At 42.1% G+C, this 24,905-nt stretch overlaps 1 protein-coding gene across 2 annotated transcripts; it reads left to right on the plus strand.

The window, feature by feature from the left end:
• Window positions 1–8,905: 8,905 nt before the first annotated feature.
• Window positions 8,906–22,038, plus strand: LOC103278887 (glioma pathogenesis-related protein 1). 2 transcript variants are annotated; one of them, XM_008110965.3, is made up of 6 exons: window positions 8,906–9,145; window positions 13,660–13,905; window positions 15,893–15,999; window positions 19,608–19,696; window positions 21,099–21,128; window positions 21,216–22,038. In XM_008110965.3, the coding sequence occupies exons 1-6, from the start codon at window positions 8,981–8,983 to the stop codon at window positions 21,332–21,334; spliced, it is 756 nt and encodes a 251-aa protein (XP_008109172.2). In that variant the 5' UTR covers window positions 8,906–8,980; the 3' UTR covers window positions 21,335–22,038. The 2 variants fall into 2 exon arrangements, with proteins under 2 accessions (XP_008109172.2, XP_008109171.1); XM_008110964.3 differs by having other exon boundaries at window positions 8,921–9,212.
• The last annotated feature ends 2,867 nt before the right edge of the window (window positions 22,039–24,905 follow it).

Here is a 24,905-nt window from a genome sequence, read left to right on the forward strand (position 1 = left end):
AAGGAGTTCAGCAGGCTAATCGCAGAAGCCTGAGAATCGCAGCCAGGCATTCAGCTGATTAAGACTGCTTTCATGAGAAATTTTAGGGAGTCATGCATCTGGACACAGAGATTGACTTTCGGTTCTGGTTCCCCAGAGAAGTGTTCTTTGGTGGGAAAACGAGACCCTATTTAGGTTCTTTGCCCTGAAGGAATTTTGCGGAGTCAATTCGTCAGCAACTGGAGTAGGTTGTGTGTGGACAGCGCTACTCCCGCTTCCAAGCCTTCGTTCCTGTTTCCAAGCCTTCGTTCCCGTTCCCAGCCTTGTTTACCTCCACGGACCTTGCCTTGCTTCCTAGGACTCAGCCTTGTCTTCCAGGACCTTGCCAAGTATTTTACCACGGATTTTGTCCCTGTTCCTCGTTCCTTGCTGCCTTGTATCAAGCCTTGTGTTCCAAGAATCAAGTTTACTTCCTAGCCTTGCCTCAAGTTCCTTGGACTAAGAACCTTGTCATCTCCCCTCACTTTGCTTGGCAAAGTGAGTGTTTCGGTTATTGGATTACAACTTTGGACCTTAATATTTTATATTGGACATTGTTTTCCTGGACTATAATTGACCTTTCCTGAAAGGTCTTCTTCTGAACTACATTCTACACTTATTTTTATTGACTTTATATATTTCCTTAATAAAGATATTAGATAGATTCTGGCCTCTGTGTATGGTTATTGGTGCTCTGCAGCCTGGGTCGTGACAGTTTGACTCCGCCAACCTAAGCACCAATTAACCTAGGCCAGAATGTCTACCGGAGCCGGACCGGGGGCCCAGCCACTCAGCTACACCATCGACAAGGATGAAGTGGACCGCATCCGTGATAAGCTCAATGCGCAGGAGGGAGAAATAAGGGGATTGAAGGAACGCGGAATCCGTCTCCCGGCCCTGGCGTTGCCAACCAAGTTTTCTGGAGAAGCTTCTAAGGTTCATGTTTTCCGTCGCCAATGCCAGGCTTATCTAGAGGCCCGTAATGCCGAGTTTCCCCAAGAAGACATCAAGGTGGCGTGGATCTACAGTCTCCTAGACGGGCCAGCGGCCAACTGGGCGACGGCACTGTTCGACCAAGTCTCCCCACATCTAAGATCAGCGCAACACTTCTTGGATCACATTAAGGCGACTTGGGGGATCGAAGACAATTTGGAGGCAGCCGGCCACAAACTCCGGCGCCTCTCCCAAGGGGACAGACCCTTGTCCCAGTACATAGCCGAGTTCCGAGTGCTGGCCCATGACACCGGCTGGAACGACATAGCCCTCAGAGGACAATTTCGGGAGGGTCTCAACATCGAGATGCTGGAGGAAATCTCCAAGGTGGATCCTCCACACTCCCTTGAAGGACTCATTGAACAATGTTTACGGGCTGAAGTCATGCTTGCCAACAGAAAGCAATGGATCCGAGGCCAGAGCGGTAGGACTGGAGCGAAACCTCCCGCTCCCACCGGCGTCCAGCCGCGTCCAGTGTGGAGACCCCCGCCACCAGCCCCATACCCCAGAGGAAGCGAGGAGGTGCCGATGCAGCTGGGCAATGTGCGACCCAGATTAGATGCTGCCGAGAAGGCCCGCCGCCAACGCCTAAATCTCTGTTGGTACTGCGGGAACGGGGGCCACTTTGCCAGAGAGTGCCCAGCCAAAGGGAAGCCCGCCGCCCGTCTGGCGGCGGCGTCCTCCACGGAGACGAAGGCGTCTGAGGCGGCTGGCGTGAAGCCGGCGGGGGAAGCCAGCGACCGGGCGTAGAGAGGCTCGCCAACCCGGTCAAAAACCCCACTCAAGAGCCGCCAACCGGGGTCCTATTTCTCCTAGTGGTCACCTTGTGGTCAGCGAAAAAAGGACCCGTCATGATCCATGCCATGATAGACTCAGGAGCCACAAACAATTTCATTGATAGAGAGTATGCCGACTCTCTGGGATTACAATATCACGATTTCAAGAACGCCCGTGTGGTGCAGGCCATAGACGGCCGCCCCCTCAAGACAGGTCCAGTAAGCCAGTGGTCAGAACCCACCAGAATGTGGATAAGGGAACACATGGAAGAGATTTCCTTCTTTGTTACCGAGGTTCCCCACTTCCCTGTGATTTTGGGAATCCCATGGCTGACACTCCACGACCCAAACATCTCCTGGTCCAACAGAGAACTGCAGTTTGCTTCAAAATATTGCCAAAACCATTGTCTTGTAGCCAAGGTCTGCCATGCCACAGACGCTGAACCCATCATCACCTTGCCCAAGAAGTACTCAGAGTATTGGGACGTATTCAATGAAAAAGAAGCCGAGAGATTACCCCCGCATAGACCTTATGACTGTGCCATTGACTTGGTGGAGGGGGCCCCGATCCCGCGAGGACACCTCTACTCCCTGACTGAACCGGAGCAAGAAGCTCTCAGGGAGTTTTTAGAGACAAACCTCCGCAAGGGGTTTATTAGACCCTCTCAATCCCCAGCCGCTTCCCCAGTGATGTTTGTAAAAAAGAAGTCAGGGGACCTACGCTTGGTGGTGGACTATAGAGCATTGAACAATATCACTAAGCGAAACCGGTATCCCCTGCCCTTGATCTCGGACCTATTAGACCGGCTTCGAGGGGCCAAGGTTTACACCAAACTGGATCTTCGAGGAGCTTATAATCTAGTTCGCATCAGGGAAGGGGACGAGTGGAAGACCGCCTTCCAGACTAAATTCGGTTTATTCGAAACCCTGGTCATGAATTTCGGTTTGTGTGGAGCTCCCGCAACGTTTCAACATTTTGTCAACGATATCTTTCAGGATTATCTAGACCGGTTCTTGATTATCTACCTGGACGATTTTTTGGTGTTTTCTAGATCACAATCAGAACATGAGAACCACGTTAGAATGGTGTTACAACGATTGCGGGATCATGGACTTTATGCCAAGCTGGAAAAATGCGCTTTTGATCTACAAGAGGTAGATTTCCTGGGATATCGTGTCTCGCCACTAGGGCTCACCATGGACCCGGCAAAAGTTTCAGCAGTATTGGAATGGCGGGCGCCAACCAACAAGAAAGAGGTGCAACGCTTCTTGGGGTTCGCGAACTACTACCACAAGTTCATTCCAGACTTTGCCCGCTGGTCTGATCCAATCACCAGCTGCATCCGTGGGAAGCAGCCTTTCCGCTGGACAGAGCAAGCAGAGAAAGGATTCCAACAGCTAAAGAAATTATTCACATCCCAGCCAATCCTTCAACACCCAGATCCTGAAACCCCTTTTGTCGTACAGGCGGACGCCTCCGATGTGGCAATTGGGGCTGTACTCTTACAACCAGTGGGAGATCATCTTCACCCGTGTGCCTTTTACTCCCGTCAACTGACCGCACCAGAGAGAAATTATACTATTTGGGAAAAGGAACTTTTGGCCATAAAGGCAGCCTTTGAAACTTGGAGACATTGGTTAGAAGGGGCCAAATTTCCCATTGAAGTCCATACTGATCATCGGAATCTAGAGCATCTAAGAACTGCCCGCAAGCTAAATCAGAGGCAACAACGCTGGGCTTTATTCTTTGAGCGTTTCAACTTCCAAATCCACTATGTAACCCCAGCCCAGACCAAGCAAGCAGATGCTCTGTCACGGAAACCGGAATATGCTGCAGGGCGCAAAGAGACCTTTGAATCCCAACTGCTGCAGCCCGAGAACTTTGCCACGCTCACTGTGGGAAATACCAAATCCACTCTAATTGATTCAGCTCCCTCTACTCCAGGGCCCCTTTGTGCTCAGGAAATCAGGGTCAGTCAACAAGCAGATGCCTGGGCTCAGGACCAACTTCGCCAAGGACTACAGTTTCCCTTCTCGCTTAAGGATGGGTTACTTTGCTATAGAAACCATGTCTACATCCCTCCAGGACTGGGCAGGGAAAAGGCACTTCGTCTGTGTCACGACTGCAAGCCAGCAGGGCATTTCGGACTATTTAAAACCATGCATTTGATCCTAAGAGAGTTCTGGTGGCCCAAGATCCGCAAGGATGTGGAAAAATATGTCAATTCCTGCCCAGTATGCCAGCGCTCCAAGACAAGAAGAGAGAAGCCCTCAGGGCTTCTGCAACCCCTTCCTACCCCATCTCACCCATGGGAAATAATCTCTGCGGATTTTATCACTGATCTACCACCTTCCTGTGGATTCACCACGATCCTAGTGGTGGTGGACCTTTTTACCAAGCTAGCCCATTTCATTCCCTGCGATGGCCTCCCCACGGCCAAGGAGACTGCAGATTTATTCCTTCAGCATGTTTTCAGATTGCATGGTTTGCCCAAGAGTTTGGTCAGACCGTGGGTCTCTATTCACCTCTCGTTTCTGGAAAGCACTACAAAAACTATTGGGCATAGACTCTCGTTTATCTTCGGCTCACCATCCCCAAACGGATGGGCAAACTGAGCGCACCAATGCCACTCTGGAACAATACCTTCGCTGTTATGTAAACTATCAGCAGGACAATTGGGCTTCCCTGTTACCGCTGTCGGAGTTTGCCTATAACAATGGTGTCCAGGCTTCAACTAAAGAAACCCCGTTCTTTGCAAACTACGGCTTCCATCCACGTTTCTTCCCTTCTATTGTTGAAACCTCAGAAGTTCCCGCAGCAGAGGACTGGCTGCAGGAACTCACAGCGGTGCAACAACTTTTGCTCCAGCAACTAGACCAAGCCAAGGAGGACTATAAACGCCACGCTGACAAACATCGCCAGCCGGGCCCCGAAATCAAGGTAGGAGACCGGGTTCTTCTGTCCACTCGCTTTTTGCCCTCCCATCGCCCTTGCCGGAAGTTAGATGCCCGTTTCATTGGTCCCTATCCGGTGGTGGCGCAACTTAACCCCGTGACTTTCAAACTCCAACTTCCGCGCTCTATGCGCATTCATCCAGTGTTCCATCGCTCCCTGCTCCTTCCGGCGGATGGTGTGCGCCCTGATGCAGACCGGTCGGCCCCCCCTCCTGTTTTGGTGGATGGGGAGGAGTTCGAGGTTCAGGACATTTTGGATTCTCGCTTTCACCGCCGCCGCCTGCAATATCTCATTGACTGGGTGGGTTTTGGCCCCGAGGAACGCTCATGGGAAGACGCTTCCACAGTCCATGCCCCCGATTTAACCCGCCGCTTCCATCAGACCTACCCCACCAAGCCGCGGCCTCGCGCCTCGGGGAGAGAGCCCTATTTTGAGAGGGGGCTTGAGGAGGGGGATAGTGTGATGACTCATGGGCCATGTAGTCCCGTTCCTAGCGCTGTGGTGACAGATGAAGAGGAAAACTTGGGTTTTCCACCGTTTCAGCCAGAATTGGAATTGTCCCAGCCAGAATTGGAGCCCTTGCACCTGCAGGAGGTTTGTCTTCCAGAAAGCTGCCAAACAAGCCCTGAGTCAAAATCTCCCCCATTTTCTCGCCGTAACTATTATCAACAACAGAAAGGAGTTCAGCAGGCTAATCGCAGAAGCCTGAGAATCGCAGCCAGGCATTCAGCTGATTAAGACTGCTTTCATGAGAAATTTTAGGGAGTCATGCATCTGGACACAGAGATTGACTTTCGGTTCTGGTTCCCCAGAGAAGTGTTCTTTGGTGGGAAAACGAGACCCTATTTAGGTTCTTTGCCCTGAAGGAATTTTGCGGAGTCAATTCGTCAGCAACTGGAGTAGGTTGTGTGTGGACAGCGCTACTCCCGCTTCCAAGCCTTCGTTCCTGTTTCCAAGCCTTCGTTCCCGTTCCCAGCCTTGTTTACCTCCACGGACCTTGCCTTGCTTCCTAGGACTCAGCCTTGTCTTCCAGGACCTTGCCAAGTATTTTACCACGGATTTTGTCCCTGTTCCTCGTTCCTTGCTGCCTTGTATCAAGCCTTGTGTTCCAAGAATCAAGTTTACTTCCTAGCCTTGCCTCAAGTTCCTTGGACTAAGAACCTTGTCATCTCCCCTCACTTTGCTTGGCAAAGTGAGTGTTTCGGTTATTGGATTACAACTTTGGACCTTAATATTTTATATTGGACATTGTTTTCCTGGACTATAATTGACCTTTCCTGAAAGGTCTTCTTCTGAACTACATTCTACACTTATTTTTATTGACTTTATATATTTCCTTAATAAAGATATTAGATAGATTCTGGCCTCTGTGTATGGTTATTGGTGCTCTGCAGCCTGGGTCGTGACAGTATCAGAAGTGTTTTGAATTTTTTCCCTCCTAGATTTTGGAATATCTGCATTTGCCTTCACAGATAAATAACGAGATATCATGGAGATGGAACCCAAGCCTAAACACAAAATCCATTCATGTTGCATGTACATTTTAGTATACACATATAATATTATACAGACGAGCCCCTGGTGGCCCAGAGGATTAAACTGCTGAGCTGCTGAACTTGCTGACTGAAATGTCAATGGTTCGAATCCGTGGAGTGGGGTGAGCTCCTGCTGTTAGCCATAGCTTCTGCTGACCTAGCAGTTCGAAAATATGCAAATATGAGTAGATCAATAGGTACCACTCTGGCGGGAAGGTAATGACGCTCCATGCAGTCATGCCGGCCACATGACCTTGGAGGGATCTATGGACAACGCCATCTCTTCGGCTTAGAAATAGAGATGAGCACAACCCCCGAAGTCGGACATGACTAGACTTAATGTCAGGGGGAAACCTTTACCTTTTTATACACATATTTTTATTGTATTTATTGCATTTTGATACCGCTTTTCTCACCCCTGGGGGAATCAAAGCAGTTTACAACGTAATAAATGGCAAAACTCCATGTCTCACATATATATAAAAATACATCACATATCTAAAAATAGCATATAACTGTGGATTAAAACCATTAAAACTATAAAACATCAGACATAGACATTGACATAAAACATTAAACTTTGCACCATTTGTCATTTAACTACAGTACTTCATTATTGCTATCGCTCACCAAGTGTTTGCTTGAATAGCTAAGTTTTCAGTTGTTTACTAAATGCCAGGAGGGAGGAGGGCCGATCTAATTTCACCGGGGAGGGAGTTCCACAGCTGAGGGGCCACCACTGAAAAGGCCTTGTCCCCACTAATCGCATCTGCAAGGGCGGCGGGACTCAGAGCAGGACCTCCCTAGCATATCTTAGCGCTCTAACTGGCTCATAAAGGGAGATGCGTTCATACAGGTAAGCTGGACCGGAACCATTTAGGATTTATTGGCTAAAGTCAGCACTTTGAATTGTTGGGTTGCTGTGAGTTTTCTGAGCTGTATGGTCATGTTCCATAAACATTTTCTCCTGATGTTTCTCTCACATCTATGGCAGGCATCCTCAGAGGTATATTGGAAACTAGGCAAGGAAGGTTTACATCTCTGTGGAAGGTCCAGAGTGGGAGAAAGAACTCTTGTCTGTTGGAGGCAAGTGTCAATGTTGCACTTAATCACCTTGATTAACATTAATGGTTCCTATGTAGACTTGTCCACAGATGCATGGTATACGGTAACCTCCTGCAGAGGTGAGAGGATCCCTCTTCTACAAATGCTACATTCAGCAAAGGACAAGAAAGATCTTCTCACTTCTGCAGGAGTCTACCGTATAACATGTGTCAAATTGAATTATTCCTACAATGTAGCTGCACTCATAGTTATGGCTCATCTCATCTTTCACAAGAGGAAGATGGGATCTGAGTGAATGAAAGATTATAAATATCATATATATATATATATATATATATATATATATATATATGGAGCAGAGTGAGCTCCCACTGTTAGCCTCAGCTTCTTCCAATGTAGCAGTTTGAAAATATGCAAATGTGAGTAGATTAATAGGTACCACTCCAGTGGGAAGGTAACTGCGCTCCATGCATGAGCCACATGACCTTGGAGGTACAATGTTCCCTCACTTATCGCTGGGGTTAGGTTCCAGGACCACCCGCAATAAGTGAAAATCCGCAAAGTAGGGGCACTATATTTAGTTTAATATTTATACATTATTTTAGTATACACTATTTTAAGTCTTTATCAACCAATTGTGTGTTGATAACTTGCCTCCTTCTCCTCCCGTTGCCGCTTGGGCTCCTTTTCTCTCTCTTTGGCTTCTCTTTCCTCCCTTCTTTAGGCTGTAAATTGTAATTTTTATGATTTATAATAGTCTTTTAGAGTTTATTGAAAAACCGCGAAACAGCGAATTCACGAAAAGTGAACCGCAAAGTAGTGAGGGAACAATGTATCTATGGAAAATGCCAGCTCTTCGGTGTAGAAATTGAGATGAGCACCAACCCCCAGAGTCAGACACGACTACACTTAATGTCAGGAGAAAACCTTTACCTACACACACACACACACACACACACAGATATATATTTTTAGGAGATATATATATATATATATATATATATCCCATTTTTCTCTCCTGGAAGTTGGGATGAAGCATCTACACTGTAGGGATGAGGCATCTACACTGCAGCTACACTGTAGGAATAATTCAGTATCTATCTATCTATCTAAAATATATAAATATAAATAAATATATATATATATATATATATATATATTCGAAAACATGTAAATGTGAGTAAATGAATAGGTACCACTCCGGCGGGAAGGTAACGGTGCTCCATGAAGTCATGCCGTCCACATGACCTGGAGATGTCTATGGACAACACCGGCTCTTCGGCTTAGAAATTCAGATGAGCACCAACCCCCAGAGTCGGTCACGACTGGATTTAACGTCAGGGGAAACCTTTACCTTTACTTATATAATAATAAAATAATTATATATTTTCAGGATGAGAGAGAGAGAGAGAGAGAGAGAACAACACAAAATATTATAAATGAACTTAAAATCCCACAACCCCGTTGGTTGCAACCTATGTTACAGGCGAAGTGGAAGAATCCACTCGATGGTGAGGGAGGTTTTAGCGAAACAGACGAAACCATTCATTCTTCGGGGGGGGGGGGTGCGTTTTTCAGGATTTGGCCCCCTGTCGGATTCAGGGCCGCGACTATTGGAGGGGAACTGCTGGTTGCGCATGCAGCCCCTCCGGTTTTTTTTAGGGAGCCGCAGTCGCTGCTGCCGTGATGGTGAGGGCGTGGGCCTGGCTTTTGCTGGGGCTCTTCGTCGCTTCTGTCACCTTAGGAGGGAGCCAACGGTTCGCCCCTTACCCCAAAATCTACAACAAGACCTTTATCAAAGAGTATGTCGACGCCCACAACAAATTCCGGAGCCAAGTCAAGCCCACCGCTAGCAATATGCTGTACATGGTGTGTGTGTCCTGGGAGAAAAGGCGGGAAGGCATTTTCTGGGTTGAAGAGAAGGCCTCTCACCTCGCACCGAAGGGTGGATCTATGCTTCATATTAAAGCAATATGACCCCTCTTTTAACTGTCATGTTTAAGCGGTATGGTTTCCTTCGAGTTGTAGTTTCACAAGGTCTTTAGCCTTCTCTGCCAAAGAGGACTGGTGCCCCACCAAGCTGCAACTCGCAGGATTCTATAGCCTGGAGCCAGGGCAGTTAAAAGTGATGTCAGACTGGGTTGTTATGTGTTTTCTGGGCTGTATGGCCATGTTCCAGAAGTATTCTCTCCTGACATTTCCCCACATCTATGGCAGGCATCCTCAGAGGTTGTGTGGCATATGGGAAAACTAAGAAAGGAAGGTCCAGGGTGGGAGAAAGAACTCTTGTCAGTTTGGGGTCAGTGTGAATGTTGTAATTAATCACCTTGATTAGCGTTGAATAGCCTAGCAAGCTTCATCTCCTGGCTTCCTCCTGCCTGGGGGAATCCTTTGTTCAGAGTTGTTAGCTGCCCCTGATTGATTCCTGTCTGGAATTCCTCTGTTTTTAGAGTGTTGTTCCTTATTTACTGTTCTGATTTTAGAGGGTTTTTTTAAATACTGGTAGCCATATTTTGTTCATTTTCATGGTTTCCTCCTTTCTGTTGAAATTGTCCACATGTTTGTGGATTTCAGTGGCTTCTCCGTGTAGTCTGCCATTATAGTTGTTAGAGGGGTCCAGCATTTCTGTGTTCTCAAATAATACCCTGTGTCCAGGTTGGTTCATCAAGGGCTCTGCTATGGCTAACTTCTTTGGTTGAATTAGTCTGCAGTGCCTTTCATGTTCCTTGATTCGTGTTTGGGCAATGCTGCATTTGGTGGTCCCTATGTAGACTTATCCACAGCTGCATGGTATACGGTAGACTCCTGCAGAGGTGAGGGGATCCCTCTTGTCCTTCGCTGAACATAGCATTTGTTGGATTTTCTTAGTAGGTCTGTAGATACTTTGTAAGTTGTGTTTCTTCATCAGCTTGCAGCTCTTCTGATATCTGTGGTGGAGTATCCGTTGTCCTGTAGAGCCCAGTTTAGGTGGTTTAGTTCACCTTGGAGGAGGTGAGGTCAGAGACTGCCTTAATTCTCCAGTGTAGCTGCAACCAGAGATGCCATTGGGAGTCATTGCCTTGTTCACAAGGATCCCTGAGACTTGGGACCATTTTATACAATGCTGTTACAGTGTTCTAATTCTACTCCAACTGCCATAGCAGAATCCTATGGAGTGCTGTAATTTGTAGATTGATGAAGCATCAGAACTGTAGATGACAATTTTTTTATTGTTGTTTTATTGTTTTATCCTCCTCCCACCCTCCCCTCCTTGTACGTGCAATTTATACAAAAAAACTACAGAAGTTACATTTGAAATATCAATCTCGGTCTTAATTTTTCCACTCCACAGCTTAGCACATTCTCTAAATAATTCCTAACTGGTTCCCACATCCTCTTAAGAATTGTGACCTTTTCCATTTTATCTATATTATTCCATTTGCAGTTTGTTATTTCCACATTTAACATATTCACTATATACTTATACCAATTCGTCAGACTCCACTTTGTTTTTATTTTTCCAACCACTCACTAAACAATTTGTGCACACGCAATACATTGTGATGTTTGAGTGCAAAATTCGTAAATACAGTCATTACTACATAACGTTACCGTGTACTGAACTGCTTTTTTTTAGTCAATTTGTTGTAAAACATGATGTTTTGTTGCTTAATTTGTAAAATCATAACGTAATTTGATGTTTAATAGGCTTTTTCTTAATCCCTCCTTATTTTCCAACATTTTCGCTTATCCAACATTCTACCGGCCCATTTATGTTAGATAAGTGAGACTCTACTGTATATGGCAGGGTAGACTATGGGCCCTTCCCCATAACCATAACCATATAATCCAGAATATCAAGGCAGAAAATCCCACAATATCTGCTTTGAACTGCATTATCTGAGTCCACACTGCTATATATTCCAGTTCAAAGAAGATAATGTGAGATTTTATTCAGCTGTTTGGAAGGGGCCTCTGTAGGTGCACCATAAACATTCACACCCAGAGTTCTGATGCCTCATCAATCTAAAATTACATAGCCATACAATGTCAAGGCAGATAATCTACAATATCTGCTTTGAACTAGGTTAAAAGCCACCCTGAGTCCCTTTTGGGAGAGGGGACAGCATACAAATAAAGTTTATTATTATTATTTATTATTATCCATACTGCTATATAACCCAGGGCCTTTCCACATAGCCATATAATCCAGAATATCAAGGCAGGAAATCCCTCAATATCTGCTTTGAACTGGAATATATGGCAGTGTGGACTCAGATAACCCAGTTCAAAGCAGATATTGTGGGATTTTTTGCCTTGATATTCTGAGTTATATGGCTGTGTGGAAGGGCCCCCAGTTCAAAGCAGATAATGTGGGGGTTTTTTTACAGCTGTGTAGAAAGGGCCCTAGAGTGTCTCACTGCTGATGTTCTAGCAGCCATCTAGCCTTTTTCCACTTGTCATCTCTCCATTGGAAAAGGGTTAGAGCAGTGGTTCTCAACCTGTGGTTCTCAACCTGTGGCTCCCCAGGTATCTTGGCCTACAACTCCCAGAAATCCCAGCCAGTTTACCAGCTGTTAGGATTTCTGGGAGTTGAAGGCCAAAACATCTGGGGACCCACAGGTTGAGAACCACTGGGCTAGAGCATCAGTAGTGAGACACTACTTGTCATCTCTCCATTGGAGACATGACAGAAGCCTCCCAACAGGATGTTAACACATCTCGAGTTTCTCCTGGGCAATGTCTTTTTAGATGGCTGATTCTCTCACACCAGAAGCGACTTGCCTCAATTAGCTTCTGACGTGATAAATAAATTTTAAAAAATCTCTCAATTTGAGGGAGTCTTCCTATTTATATAGTGCCCTCTTTTGATTGCTTCTGTGTTTTGCAATGTGAATATTTTAAATTGTATAATGAAGTGTCCCTTCTACTCTGCCATATAAAATCCAGATTATCTGCAAAAGGATCACTTAGGCCCCTTCTACACTGTCATATAATCCAGATTATCAAATTGGATAATCTAGATTATCTGCTTTGAACTGGATTATATGAGTCTGCACTGCTATATAATTCTGTTCAAAGTAGTTAGTCTGGATGTTATATAGCAGTGTAGAATGGGCTTCAGTGAACGCTCCCAGACTCAGGGCTTTCCCCCCCTAGGTAACTCAGAGCCCTTCTACACTGCCATATGATCCAAAATACCAAGTCAGATAATCCACATTTTCTGCTTTGAACTGAATTCTCTAAGGCACCTTGCACACCGCTGAATAAAATCCCACTTTTTCTGCTTTGAACTGGGTTATATGGGAGTGTGGATTGGGATAATCCAGTTCAAAGCAGATATTTTGGATTTTATACAGCTTTGTGGAAGAGGCCTCAATTGGCTCTTCATATACTCTGTTAGGAGACATAACTTTTCATTTAGGCAGGCCTTTGGCTTTTAATTTTCTGTGGCAGAAAGATCTTTCTAATGAAGTTCATTATGTTTTTATAGTTTTACTGTGTTTTAATATATTTTAATTTGCAATTTAGTGTTTTTGCTTGAAATGCTTCAAAATTTAATATTTGTATCAAATAAAATACCTTCGCTAAACCTTTTGCCAGGCTGAATTAGACCCAGGGCCCTTCCACACAGCCATATAACCCAGAATATCAAGGCAGAAAATCTTACAATGACCCTTTCCAGGTTTCTTCGGTGCATCTGAACAAAATCCCACATAATCTGCTTTGAACTGGAATATATCGCATTGTGGACTCAGATTACCCAGTGCAAAGCAGATATTGTGGGATTTTCTGCCTTGATATTCTGGGTTATATGGCTGTGTGGAAGGGCCCCGGATGCCAGAGGTTCCCCTCAGGACCTTTCAACACAGCCATATAACCCAGAATATCAAGGCAAAATAACCTACAATATCTGCTTTGAACTGGAATACCAGAGTCCACACAGCCATATATCCCAGTTCAAATGTGAGATTTTATTAAGCTGTGTGGAATGGGCCTCAGCTCCCCTAGTAGTTATTAAGGGCCCTTCCACACAGCCTTATATCCCAGAACACCAAGGCAGAAAATCCCACAATATCTGCTTTGAACTGGGTTATCTGAGTCCAAACTGCCATATATTCCAGTTCAAAGCAGAAAATGTGGGATTTCCTGCCTTGATATTCTGGGATATAGGGCTGTGTGGAAGGGCCCTATGATATTTGTTGAAGCTTGATATAAAGGGTATCAAAATAAAACTGTTATATTTTGACAAGTAAATAGATTAAAGTATATATCCAGAGTATTTACTGCATGTAGAACATTTACTAAATGTCATAATGCTTTTAAAAATTTGCAGTCATTTGATGTAGCTTTAGCTAGAATAGCTGACGCTTATGCAAAGAAATGTATTTGGGAACACAATGAAGTCGATATGATCCACCCAGATCCTAAATTTAAGCCTTTTGGAGAAAATTTGTGGTCGGGACATGCTAGCAAACAACCTTTTAATATTACTGCTGCCATTGGAGGATTTTATGAAGAGATGGAACACTACAATTTCAGTACCGACAAATGTACAGGCGTATGTGCTCATTATACTCAGGTGAGTTTTATCCTTCCCTGTTCACATAGCAAATTTTGAAACATATCAATATTTTGAGGGGAAATTTAAATTATGCTGTTATAGTAGCTGAATATTTCATTAGGTAGTACAGTACTCTGTCATCTCACATATTAGAGTCTGATTACTTGCAAGATGCATACATGTTGATAGCAATTGCTAAATTTCAAAAATAAAACAACTATTGCTATTCTAAAGGAACTGTGTGAATGCAAATAACTGAGGGCCTTTCCACACAGCTGAATAAAATCCCACATTTTCAGCTTTGAACTGGAATATATGGCAGTGTGGACCCAAATAACCCAGTTCAAAGCAGATATTGTGGGATTTTCTGCCTTGATGTTCTGGGATATATGGCTTTGTGAAAGGGCCCTAAAACTTCCATAAAATCTCTGTGCTACAAATAGGAGACTATTACGCAGTATTGAGGAGGATATGCATAACCTCAGAATAAGGGGAAACAGATTTAGTACAGGGCAATTGGGAAGCCTGCCTTTTCTGTGTAAGGTGACAGCCTTACAAAGATTGTGGGGGTCTCTTGGGCAATGAAGCTTTCTGGAAGTCATAAAGATTTGGAAAGATCTAGAAATTTAAAAAACACGTTTTTTTAAAAAAAAAATCCAAACAAATTATCTGTTTTGTACTGGATTATATGACAGTGTAGAAGGGATCTGGAAAGCACTGACTGAGGTAGGGGAAAAGTCCAGACTTTCAGCATCCTGTGATGGAACAGCAAAGGTCTCCACACTGCTTTATATCCCAGGATCTGATACCAGATTATCTGATATAACAACAACAACATTTGTATCCTGCCTCCATCTCCCAAAAAGGACTCGGGGTGTCTTAAAGAACAGCACATGATAGTGCCACAAAACACATAGAAATACAGGTAAAATTACATCGTATTACATTTTTAAATGACATTTAAACTGGATTATAAAAATTTCCAGTCAGATAATCTGAGAATAAGAAAATAATCTTGGATCAGATACTAGGATATAGGGGCAGCATGGAAGCAGCCTAAAACTACTTTGAGGCTCCTACAATGCCACATAATCCAGATTATCAAAGTAGATAATCCACATCTTTGAACTGGTTTATATGAGTCTACACTGCCATAAAATCCAGTTCAAAGCAGATAATCTGGATTTTATGCAGCTGTATAGAATGGGCCCCAGGGCCCTTCCATACAGGCATGTAACTCAGAATATCAAAGCAGATAATCCACAATATCAGTTTTGAACTGGATTATCTGAGTTCACACTGCCATATAATCCAGTTCAATGTAGATTTTATACAACTATGTGGAAGGGACTTCAGGGCCCTTCTACAAAGCTGTATAAAATCCAGATTATCTCCTTTAAATGGATTATCTGGCCGTGTAGACTTATATAATGCAGTTCAAAGCAGATAATGTGGGTTATCTGCCTGAATAGTCTTGTTTATATGACAGTGTAGAACGGCTCCCAGTCTCCTTGTGGAGAGAAAAAGAAGGGTATAAATAAACATAAGACGAGAGTACTAATTTCAGTGTGACTAGACAAGGAAATGTGTAGCCAGATATATAAAAGCAAATTATGTTTGGGTTTGCCTAAATATCAGCATAAGGATGATTTTATAACTATTTCTTAAAGCTATATCTCAAAGCATGTCTGTTATTACCTCTTAGGCAGATTTCTTGCTTGGAATAAAATCTTTTTTTGCTAAAATTCTGTTTTTTCATATTTCACTCAATTTTAGGTACTAGGCTAAAATGAACAGCTAGAGAAACAGGAAATGCTTTAAGGAAATTACTCCTACCTTTTAGGGAAAGGGATAATGAAATGTATAAGCAGACATCTCCCTCTGTCCACTTGGATGATGTGTGTGTTTGTCCCAATGTTATAAAATGAGAAACTAAATTTTAGAAATGCTAACTTTTTAAGAGCGCTTTTATATTTGATGTGTCATAAAATCTATTTTTTTCTAGGTTGTTTGGGCTTCTTCTTATAAAGTTGGCTGTGCTGTTGCTTTCTGCCCTAAAGTGCTCAAAGGGGGAGAGAATATGGGAATTCTAGTGTGTGATTATGGTCCAGCGTAAGTTAAAAAGATGTAATGTTATATTCAGACTTGGTTGCTCACAGAGGAAGTACAATATTCTAACATCGTGGCTATTGTAAACTTAAATGGAATCACATGTGTATTATTATTAACATATGAAGAATAATCAGAAAATCAATTGCAATATTTTCCCACCATTACTGTGTTTTAGAATTCATTCTGACCTGAAATAACCAAAGGATGGTAGAAAGCTAGGAAAATGATATATTAAAACTGTGTTCACACTTCTGGAATTGTTTGCAAGAATTCTTTCCTGTAAGAGTGTTTTCAGCTTCCTACCCATGGTAATAGGAATGTTAACCAAATGTCCAGCAGTGGTCCTCATCCACCATCAGACCCCCAGTACCATGGTTTATTCAGAAATTAACACTTCCATGTCATCCTCTGAACACCTCCCCACAACTAATCATTCAACCCAAAAAGTCAATTCCATGGCTATCTAATAATATATAGTTCATTGGTGGCTGATTATTCCAAAAGTTGATTATATCCCGCCTTTCCTCCTATATGGAGGAAAGCTCACAGTATAAGTTAAAAATCAATACAATTTAAACAATGGAATGGAAATGCTTGTGCTGTTTAACATGTAGCACATTCAACCTCACATGAAATTTGAACAGCAAAGTTTGTGGTAGTAGAAGATTTATTACACTACTAGCTTGGGGTACCAGGCGTTCCCCGGGTTATTTGAAAAAGTACTTTTTATTTTACAAAATGCATAAAGTTGTAGGTGAACTACTACTCACATCATGCCAGGTTAATCCCCTGAAACTCCATCAGTGGTTAAAGTGTGTCATGTTTGGAAAGTTTACTCTCTAGATTCATCATCGGTGCAGTCCGTGTGGTCTCTGGCTGCAGGGTGAACTACAGCTCCCACCATGGTGGGTCAGTTCCCCTCAAACTCCTCCAGTATGTTCAGTTGGTCATGGGGGTTCTGTATGCCAAGTGTGGTCCCGGTCTATTGTCGCTGGTAGTCTCAATGTCTCCAGATGTAGGTGAACTACACCTCCCAGAAATGAAGGTTAGTTCCCCTCAAACCTCTTCAGTAGGATCAGTTGGTCATGGGGGTTCTGTGTTCCAAGTTTGGTCCCCGTCTATTGTTGGTGGTGGTCATGGTGTCTCTAGGTGTAGGTGAACTATAACTTCCAGAAATGAAGGTCAGTCCCCCCAAACCCCTCCAGTATTCAAATTCGTCATATAGGGTATGTGTGCCAAGTTTGGTACAGGTCCATTGTTGGTGATGTTCAGAGTGCTCTTTGATTACAGGTGAACTATAAATCCCGGTACCCACAACTCCCAAATGTCAAGACCAATTCCCCCCCCCCAAATCCTACCAGCATTCAAAAATGTGCATATCAGAAATGGGTGCTAAGATTGGTCCATATCCATCATTGTTTGGGTTCACAGTGCTCTCTGAATGTAGGTGAACTACAACTCTTATAAATGAATGTGAATTCCCCTCAATGCCCTCCGGTATTTTTTGTTGGTCATATGGGTTCAGTGTGCCAAGTTAGGTCCAGGTCTCCATCATTGGTGAGGATCAGAATGCTCTTTGATTGCAAATGAACTATAAATCCCAGAACCTACAACTCCCAAATGTCAAGGCTAATTCCCCCCAAATTCATCCAGTATGTTCTGTTGGTCATGAGGCTTCTGTGTGCCAAATGTCCATGGTCAGTGGGAATCACAGTGATGCAGGGTGAACTACGACTTCCATCATGTTGAGTCAGTCTCCCAACCTCCTCCAGTATGTTCAGTTGCTGATCAATTCTGCTCTGTTTGCTGTGTGCCATAAGAAAGCGTAGGAAAGGGTTATGGGAGAGGCAGTGGGCGGGGTCATGCAAATTCCACACCAATGGAGAGAGTAAGGAACACTGGGAGGTGTATTTGGTGGAGGAAATTGCCCCCGTGTCAAAGCCTTAACTTGGGTAGTGGGCAGTATGGTGTTTGTGGAGGACATTGGCAGGGCTTTTGGACACGTTCATGGAACTCACTATAACCTGCAATGTCATTGGAAAAAAGGCCATTGGTGTCTCCTGATAGGTGTGAGTTATAGTTTTTTGTGGAGACGGCAGCTCGTTTGCGAAAGTGGGCACCCCAGCTACATATACTCGTACAGATTTTCACTTTTATTATGTGTATAGATAGATTTGCCAGATTAAGAATGTGGATCCTACAGAGTTGGATCATCAGGATCTTCAATCCAGAACCTTCTTCCCTGAAAGGTTTTGTGCTCTAAAGTGGCGGAGGAGAGTATGGCTTTCAGTCCTCACTAACTTCTGGATGCGAGGCATCTGTTGAAGTGCTCGTGTTTGATTCTTACAAGTGAATGTCAAGTGGTCAACAGCTGAGCTGAGTCTCCACATTTATTCCTTCTGTAAAAATCTAGCATGCATTCATACAGTGCATTTTAGGATGGACAATGCAGCTCAAGGTCGAAAATCCTCTTTAAAATGGGAAGAGGCAGTGATGGGCTGTATTCCTGATAGGTGAACTATCCTCCCAGTTAAATGTTTTAAAGAACTTTGTTTTGGAAATTGTTGGGCCAGGATGTCTCCACATATCCCCAAGAAGAGTAGTGGAGACTTTTGCCACATTTATAGACCTCTTGGGACATTTTGGACCAAAGAGAGGTCTTTTTATGAAGGAAGGCAAATAGAGGTTGTGATGTCAAATGGGTGATCTTTGCAATGTTCAGCACTGTCTACACCTGTAACTTCACTGTATTGATGTCACACTGAAACCTGGAAACTTTGGCCCCTTTCCCACAGCTGAATGAAATCCCACATTTTCTCTTTGAACTGGAATATGTAGCAGTGTGGACTCAGATAACCCAGTTCAAAACAGATATTGTGGGATTTTCTGCCTTGATATTCTGGATTATATGTCTGTGTGGGACGGCCCCTTTTTTAATGTACCCACGTCTTAACATCTGTCTAGCCTAGATGTTATGTTTCTCTGGATGTCAAGAAAACTGTGGCATTCTAAATGGATCACACTAGAGTTTTGCTTACTTATCTGAAAAGAATTTTCTAGTGTAATCATTATCCAGATAAGCTAATATTTGATTATTGAAATAGTCAAAACCTTTTGACACTTTGATTATTGAAATGCAGGTGTTACTGATTATGCATGGAAAGGTTCTAGATGAGTAAACATTGTGACGTGTGGTAAAATACAGGACTCCCCATTATAGACCAGGCATGGGCAAACTTCTGTGGGTGTTGAAGTCCAAAACACCTGGAGGGCCGAAATTCGCCCATGCCTGTTATACATCATTTTTCTTATGGGAAATTATTTTCAAGGGGTTAGACAATTGCAGTACCTATAATGTCTGTACAGTGAGAAGTATATTTCATATATGTAGGGCAGCCAAATATAGTGTGTACATATATTTAGTGATAAATAAGCCAACCACTGGATACATAGTGTCATGACAGGACTAGCAAAGAAACTAATCTCTGTACAATTGCTCACACTTGCGATACCCTTTTAAACATATTTGCAGTTGCTTGTAATTTCAATTGCAGTTTAATTTTTATGTACTAAATACCTTACTATGGTCTAAAACATTTGTTTTTTAGGGGCAACTATAAAGGGACCCGTCCTTACAAAGCAGGAAAGCCATGTGATGAGTGCCAAGCAAAAGATACATGCCAGAATAATCTCTGTAGTAAGTATTGAACTGAACAAAACAAACATTCATGATATATATAATTATTCCATCAAAGTCAGTTTCTGAATTCCATCCTATTTATATAGCAGCTCTAACCAACACCTTGTTAACATGGATTCTGTCATCAACTTTATCTCCTTCACAGATAAGATTAAAAAATAATGTTCAATTGCACTCAACTCCCCCCTCTTCTTTTGTTTACTGATATTGTTCATTGCTCCTGCAGCTTTCTCTATCATTCTGTCATCTGAAAGTTTAAAGTCTCTAAATATTTCTTTTAAACAAGTGGACAGCGTAGAGAGACTATTGTGAGATGAAAATTATTGTGTTTTCCCTCAGTACTAATGTAACTTTTGATAGACCCTTCTTACTCCTCATGAGAGTTTTTGCAAAAGCACTGAGTGACAGCCTGGAGCTCGGTGGTTGTTGCTGCATCAATAAACAACAACAAAGGTGGTAACAACTGTCTAACAGAGCTGAACTGGGTTCGGACTGACTGGACAGCAAGGACTCTGCTGCTGCCACTGAGGCAGTGCCAAAGTGGAATGCTGTAAACACCATGTGTGTCCAGGCTTTTAATTAATAAATGGTGAAAATGACACGGACTGAACTATGGACAAAGCATGAGGAAGAACGGATCTGATTTTATGTTTGAAATGTATATTTTTAATTCATAATGTATTTTAATAGTTTTAACTGTTTTATGTGCTGTTTTTATATTGGTTTGTATGGGCATCTAATTGTTGCCACTGTTGTAAGCCGCCCAGAGTCCCTTCGGGTGAGAAGGGTGGGATATAAATGTGAGAAATAAATAAATAAATAAATAAATGGCAGAATTGAGCTGGTTTGAGGCAGTGATGCTTCAGACTAGCCCTGGATTTTGTGGTCCATGTTGTTGGACCCTGAAATATTGAAGTAGCTAAATACAAGATTCCATCCATAATTCAGTGTGAATGCTGTAATGAGCTATGATTCCTGGAGAGATTAATGTATTTTCTCTGTTTCTGGTGTGTTGTTATACAAATTAAAAAATAACAGGAAAGGAGGAGAAAACCTAGTAACCTGATGATACAAAAAACCCAAAGTTTGAGACAATTAAAATAGCTTATTTTATTAGTTTTGTTATTCATACCCTTTTGAAATCCTAAGGGATTAAGAAGGATAACGTAGCTTTAACTTTCCATCTCATTATACAGGGTGTTTGAAAAAGAACTCCCTATTTCACCATTGAATTAAATGGTGAAATAGGGAGTTCTTTTTCAAACACCCTGTAATATTAAGGATCCTAGAATTTAGAAAAAATGTTCCCTTATTCTTTGTCATGATGTACCTTAAAAGTAGAATTTAATATTTGTAAAGCTTTGCTTCATTTGTTATAGCTACTTTTTCATTTTACTAGGAAATCGAAAACGTGATCAGGAAAATACCAGTATGTACTTCTCTTCCATTTTATATTTTATGTTTATTTCAAAAATAAAATTTATATCTAATAAAATTCTTTTCCATTTTTGTACAGGTTATGCACATTGGTATCCACCATTATATAGCTGTTGCGGTTTTAAGGACTTTGTTAATGTTTATAGCATTTGTAGCTGTTTATTTCTTGAAATTCTCTTATCCTGGATTAAATTTTAAAAAAATAATATTTCCTATTCATGTAACTTACTAAAACATTCCTATGATTTCTATTTTTTCAAACTAAATTGATACCATTTAATTGTTCTTATGATACTTTGAACTTTTCTCTTGTAATAAAAAGCCATATTCTACATTAAGAAAATGTTCAATATTTTTAAATGAAGTAGACACCATTACAAAATAAAACGAGTGGAAACTACTTAATATTGTTAATGATTATGTGGGAGGAGAGACGGTTAATCATCTTCAAAACAAGTTTGTCATAGTTCACAAGCTGTAACTAATAAATGCTTTTGCAATTTATGTAATGCCTGATAACTTTATACATACTATAGTCTCACATGTCTAATTCCAAGAGTTGGAAAAAGTTATTTAAAAGGATGAGAGCTCCCAGAATTCCCCAACCAGTAAGGGATGCTGCCTGATGGAGTCTAAGGCCCCTTCCACACAGCTGAAGAAAATCCCACATTTTCTGCTTTGAACTGGAATATATTGCAGTGTAGACTCAGATAACCCAATTCAAAGCAGATATTGTCCGATTTTCTGCCTTGATATTCTGGGTTATATGTCTGTGTGGAAGGGCCCTAAGAGTTTCAGTTTGAAAAGGTGCATTCTGAATCAAACCTCTACTATTTCTTTTTTTTTAATTTTAATTTTTATTAAATGTTGAAAATAACAATAAAATCCACTTTAAACCTTTACTATTTCTTTGCCTCTCTGCCTTGCCCTATCATTCTGTTACAGTAGTAACCAAGCACATCCGAGAATCACAAGTTGAGCAAAATGATAATAGTCAAACTCTTTAAAATACTTTTATTTATTTTGTCTTAATACTTCTTTAATGGGCCGGGCATAGCTTCAGTCTCTAACACAATTGTTCTCAATCTGTGGATCCTGAGGTGTTTTGGCCTACAACTCCCAGAAATCCCAGCCAGTTTACCAGCTGTTAGGATTTCTGGGAGTTGAAGGCCAAAACAACTGGAGACCCACAAGTTGAGAACCACTGCTCCAACAGGTCCACATACAGGTACAAAATCATATGCATGCAGGTCTTCAGTATTGCTTATTTCTGAAAGGTTATTCAGGGATTCTTACAGACAAGGGACTGCTGGAGATGTTGCCCCTGCAGCTCAAGCAGATTTCCATCTCAGTTACACAAATACTGCTGTGCTCCAGAATAGCGGATGAAGATCTCTTAGGGCCCTTTCATACAACCATATAACCCAGAATATCAAGGCAGACAATCCCACAATATCTGCTTTGAACTGGGTTATCTGAGTTCACACTGCTGTATATTCCAGTTCAAAGCAGAAAATGTGCAGTTTTATTCAGCAGTGTGGAAGGGGCCTTAGTAGACTCCCTATCCACCCAGCACTATACAGAAAAGTGAGTATTACAACTTCCCTAGGAATGAAGTTCCAGAATCCAGGAGCAGCCACTGAGAAAGCCCATCACAATGCATACGTACTGGCAACCACTTCTGAAGTAACTGGAATGGGAAACTTACAGCCTTTTCCCCTAGCCCACCTTTGGGAAAGACCAACTCCATCTTTTACCAGGGAAGAATAATTGTGATAAGTGATATTTCTAATGAAGTGACAATTATGCAAAAACCACTCTCTAATACTGTCAAAGGGAGAATGTGCTGGCTATTCATAGACATCAGGAGGATATCCACTAGAATTAATGCAGTTCGACACCACTTTAACTGTCATGGCCCATTACTACAGAATCCTGACAGTTGTCTGGTGAGGCACCAGCTCTCTTTAGCACAGAAAGGCTAAATACCTTGCAAAACTACAACTCGCAGGATTCCATAGCATTGAATGACAAAGTGGTGTCAAGCTACATTAGTTCTAAACTTTAGACATTGACCCTCCAAGTGTTTTGGACTTCAGCTCCCATAATTCCTAACTGTATTGACTGTTAGGAATTGTGGGAGTTGCAGTCCACAATACCTGGAGGGCCAAGGTTTGCCCACGTCTACTTTAGATGCTTCCCAATATTCGCAATCATTATGATAGACAATAAAGCAATAGGGATTATTAGTGATAAAGGCAGCAGGTTCTTTCAACCATACACAGGTCAAAATTTGTTTTTCCCATTGTTGCAATGAAAAGTTGTATGCTTTCAAGTTGTTTCAATCCATGGAGACTCCAAGGCAAACCTATCATGGAAGCCAAGCAGAGTCAGCCCTGGTTAGTATTTGGATGGGAGACTACCAGTGAATTCCAAGTGCTGTATGCTATACTTCTGAGAAAACTGTTAAACCCATCTCTGAATATTCCTTGACTATGATTCCTTTTTTTTCATGTCAGGAGTGGGCAAAAAATGTTGGTCGCCCAATAAGAATGGAAGAATGGGAACAGATTTGGAATAGGAAGTTAAAATATACTTATGCATGGGATTTAAAAGAAAATTGGTTAAAGATATTTCACAGATGGTACATGACCCCCAAAAAGTTAAATTCAATGTATAAAAATTACCAGAATAAGTGTTGGAAGTGTAAAAAGCAGGAAGGGACATTTTTTCATGCATGGTGGACATGTGAAAAGTTACAAAAATTTTGGAAAATGATCCACGTAGAGTCACAAAAAATTTTGAATGTGAAATTCCCAATGAAACCCGAGTACTACTTATTGGGAATATTAGACACATCGCTGAAATTAGATACTAATGACGATAAACTATTTATGTATATATGCACAGCAGCAAGAATAATAATCGCAAAAAGATGGAAAACAGAAGAGGTTCCGCAACTGGAACATTGGTTGGAAAAAGTAGAAGAAATAAAGGACATGGACAAATTAACTTTTTATTTGAAAACAATTAGAGGAAAACTGATCAAAAACACAAATTGGGAAAAATTTGACTTATACATTAATGAAAAATTAAAACAGTAAATTGAACCGGGACATAGTAACAATTATACATTAATGAATTTGTTTTCCGAAAAGGGGATAGAATGGAAGTCTTCACTGTACCCCCACCCTTTTCGTGATGATCCTTATGTGTTTGTTCCCCTCCACTCCCTCCCCCCTTCCTTATTTTCCTTCCCAATTATCCCCCACTGTCATTTGTTTTTAAATTGTGTCTATGTATCTCACTTACCTTTCAATAAAAATTTTAAAAAAAAAAGAAAAAAAAAAGAAAAACTGCAAGTCACTTCTGATGTGAGAGAATTGGCTGTCTGCAAGGACATTGCCCAGGGGATGCATGGATGTTTGATGTTTTAACATCCTGTGGGAGGGTTCTCATGTCCCCGCATGGGAAGCAGGAGCTGACCAATGGGAGCTCACCCCACTCTCTGGATTCGAACCACTGACCTTTCGGTTAGCAGTTCTGCCGCCATAAGGGTTTAACCATTGCACCACTGGGAGAAGACTTTAGGAAACAACAGGTAACTTGAGCACACATACACAAACGTCATGAATTAATTGGGATTTTTTATATTCCCATAGGCATAACTTTTAAAAGCTATATATATCATGAGTTAAGCATCTCTTATCCGGGATTCTAAAATACTCTAGAATTGTCCACTTGGGTGTCTGAGATAGTGGCACCTTTG

Source organism: Anolis carolinensis, chromosome 5, assembly GCF_035594765.1.
Source record: "Anolis carolinensis isolate JA03-04 chromosome 5, rAnoCar3.1.pri, whole genome shotgun sequence".
NCBI lineage: Eukaryota > Metazoa > Chordata > Lepidosauria > Squamata > Dactyloidae > Anolis > Anolis carolinensis.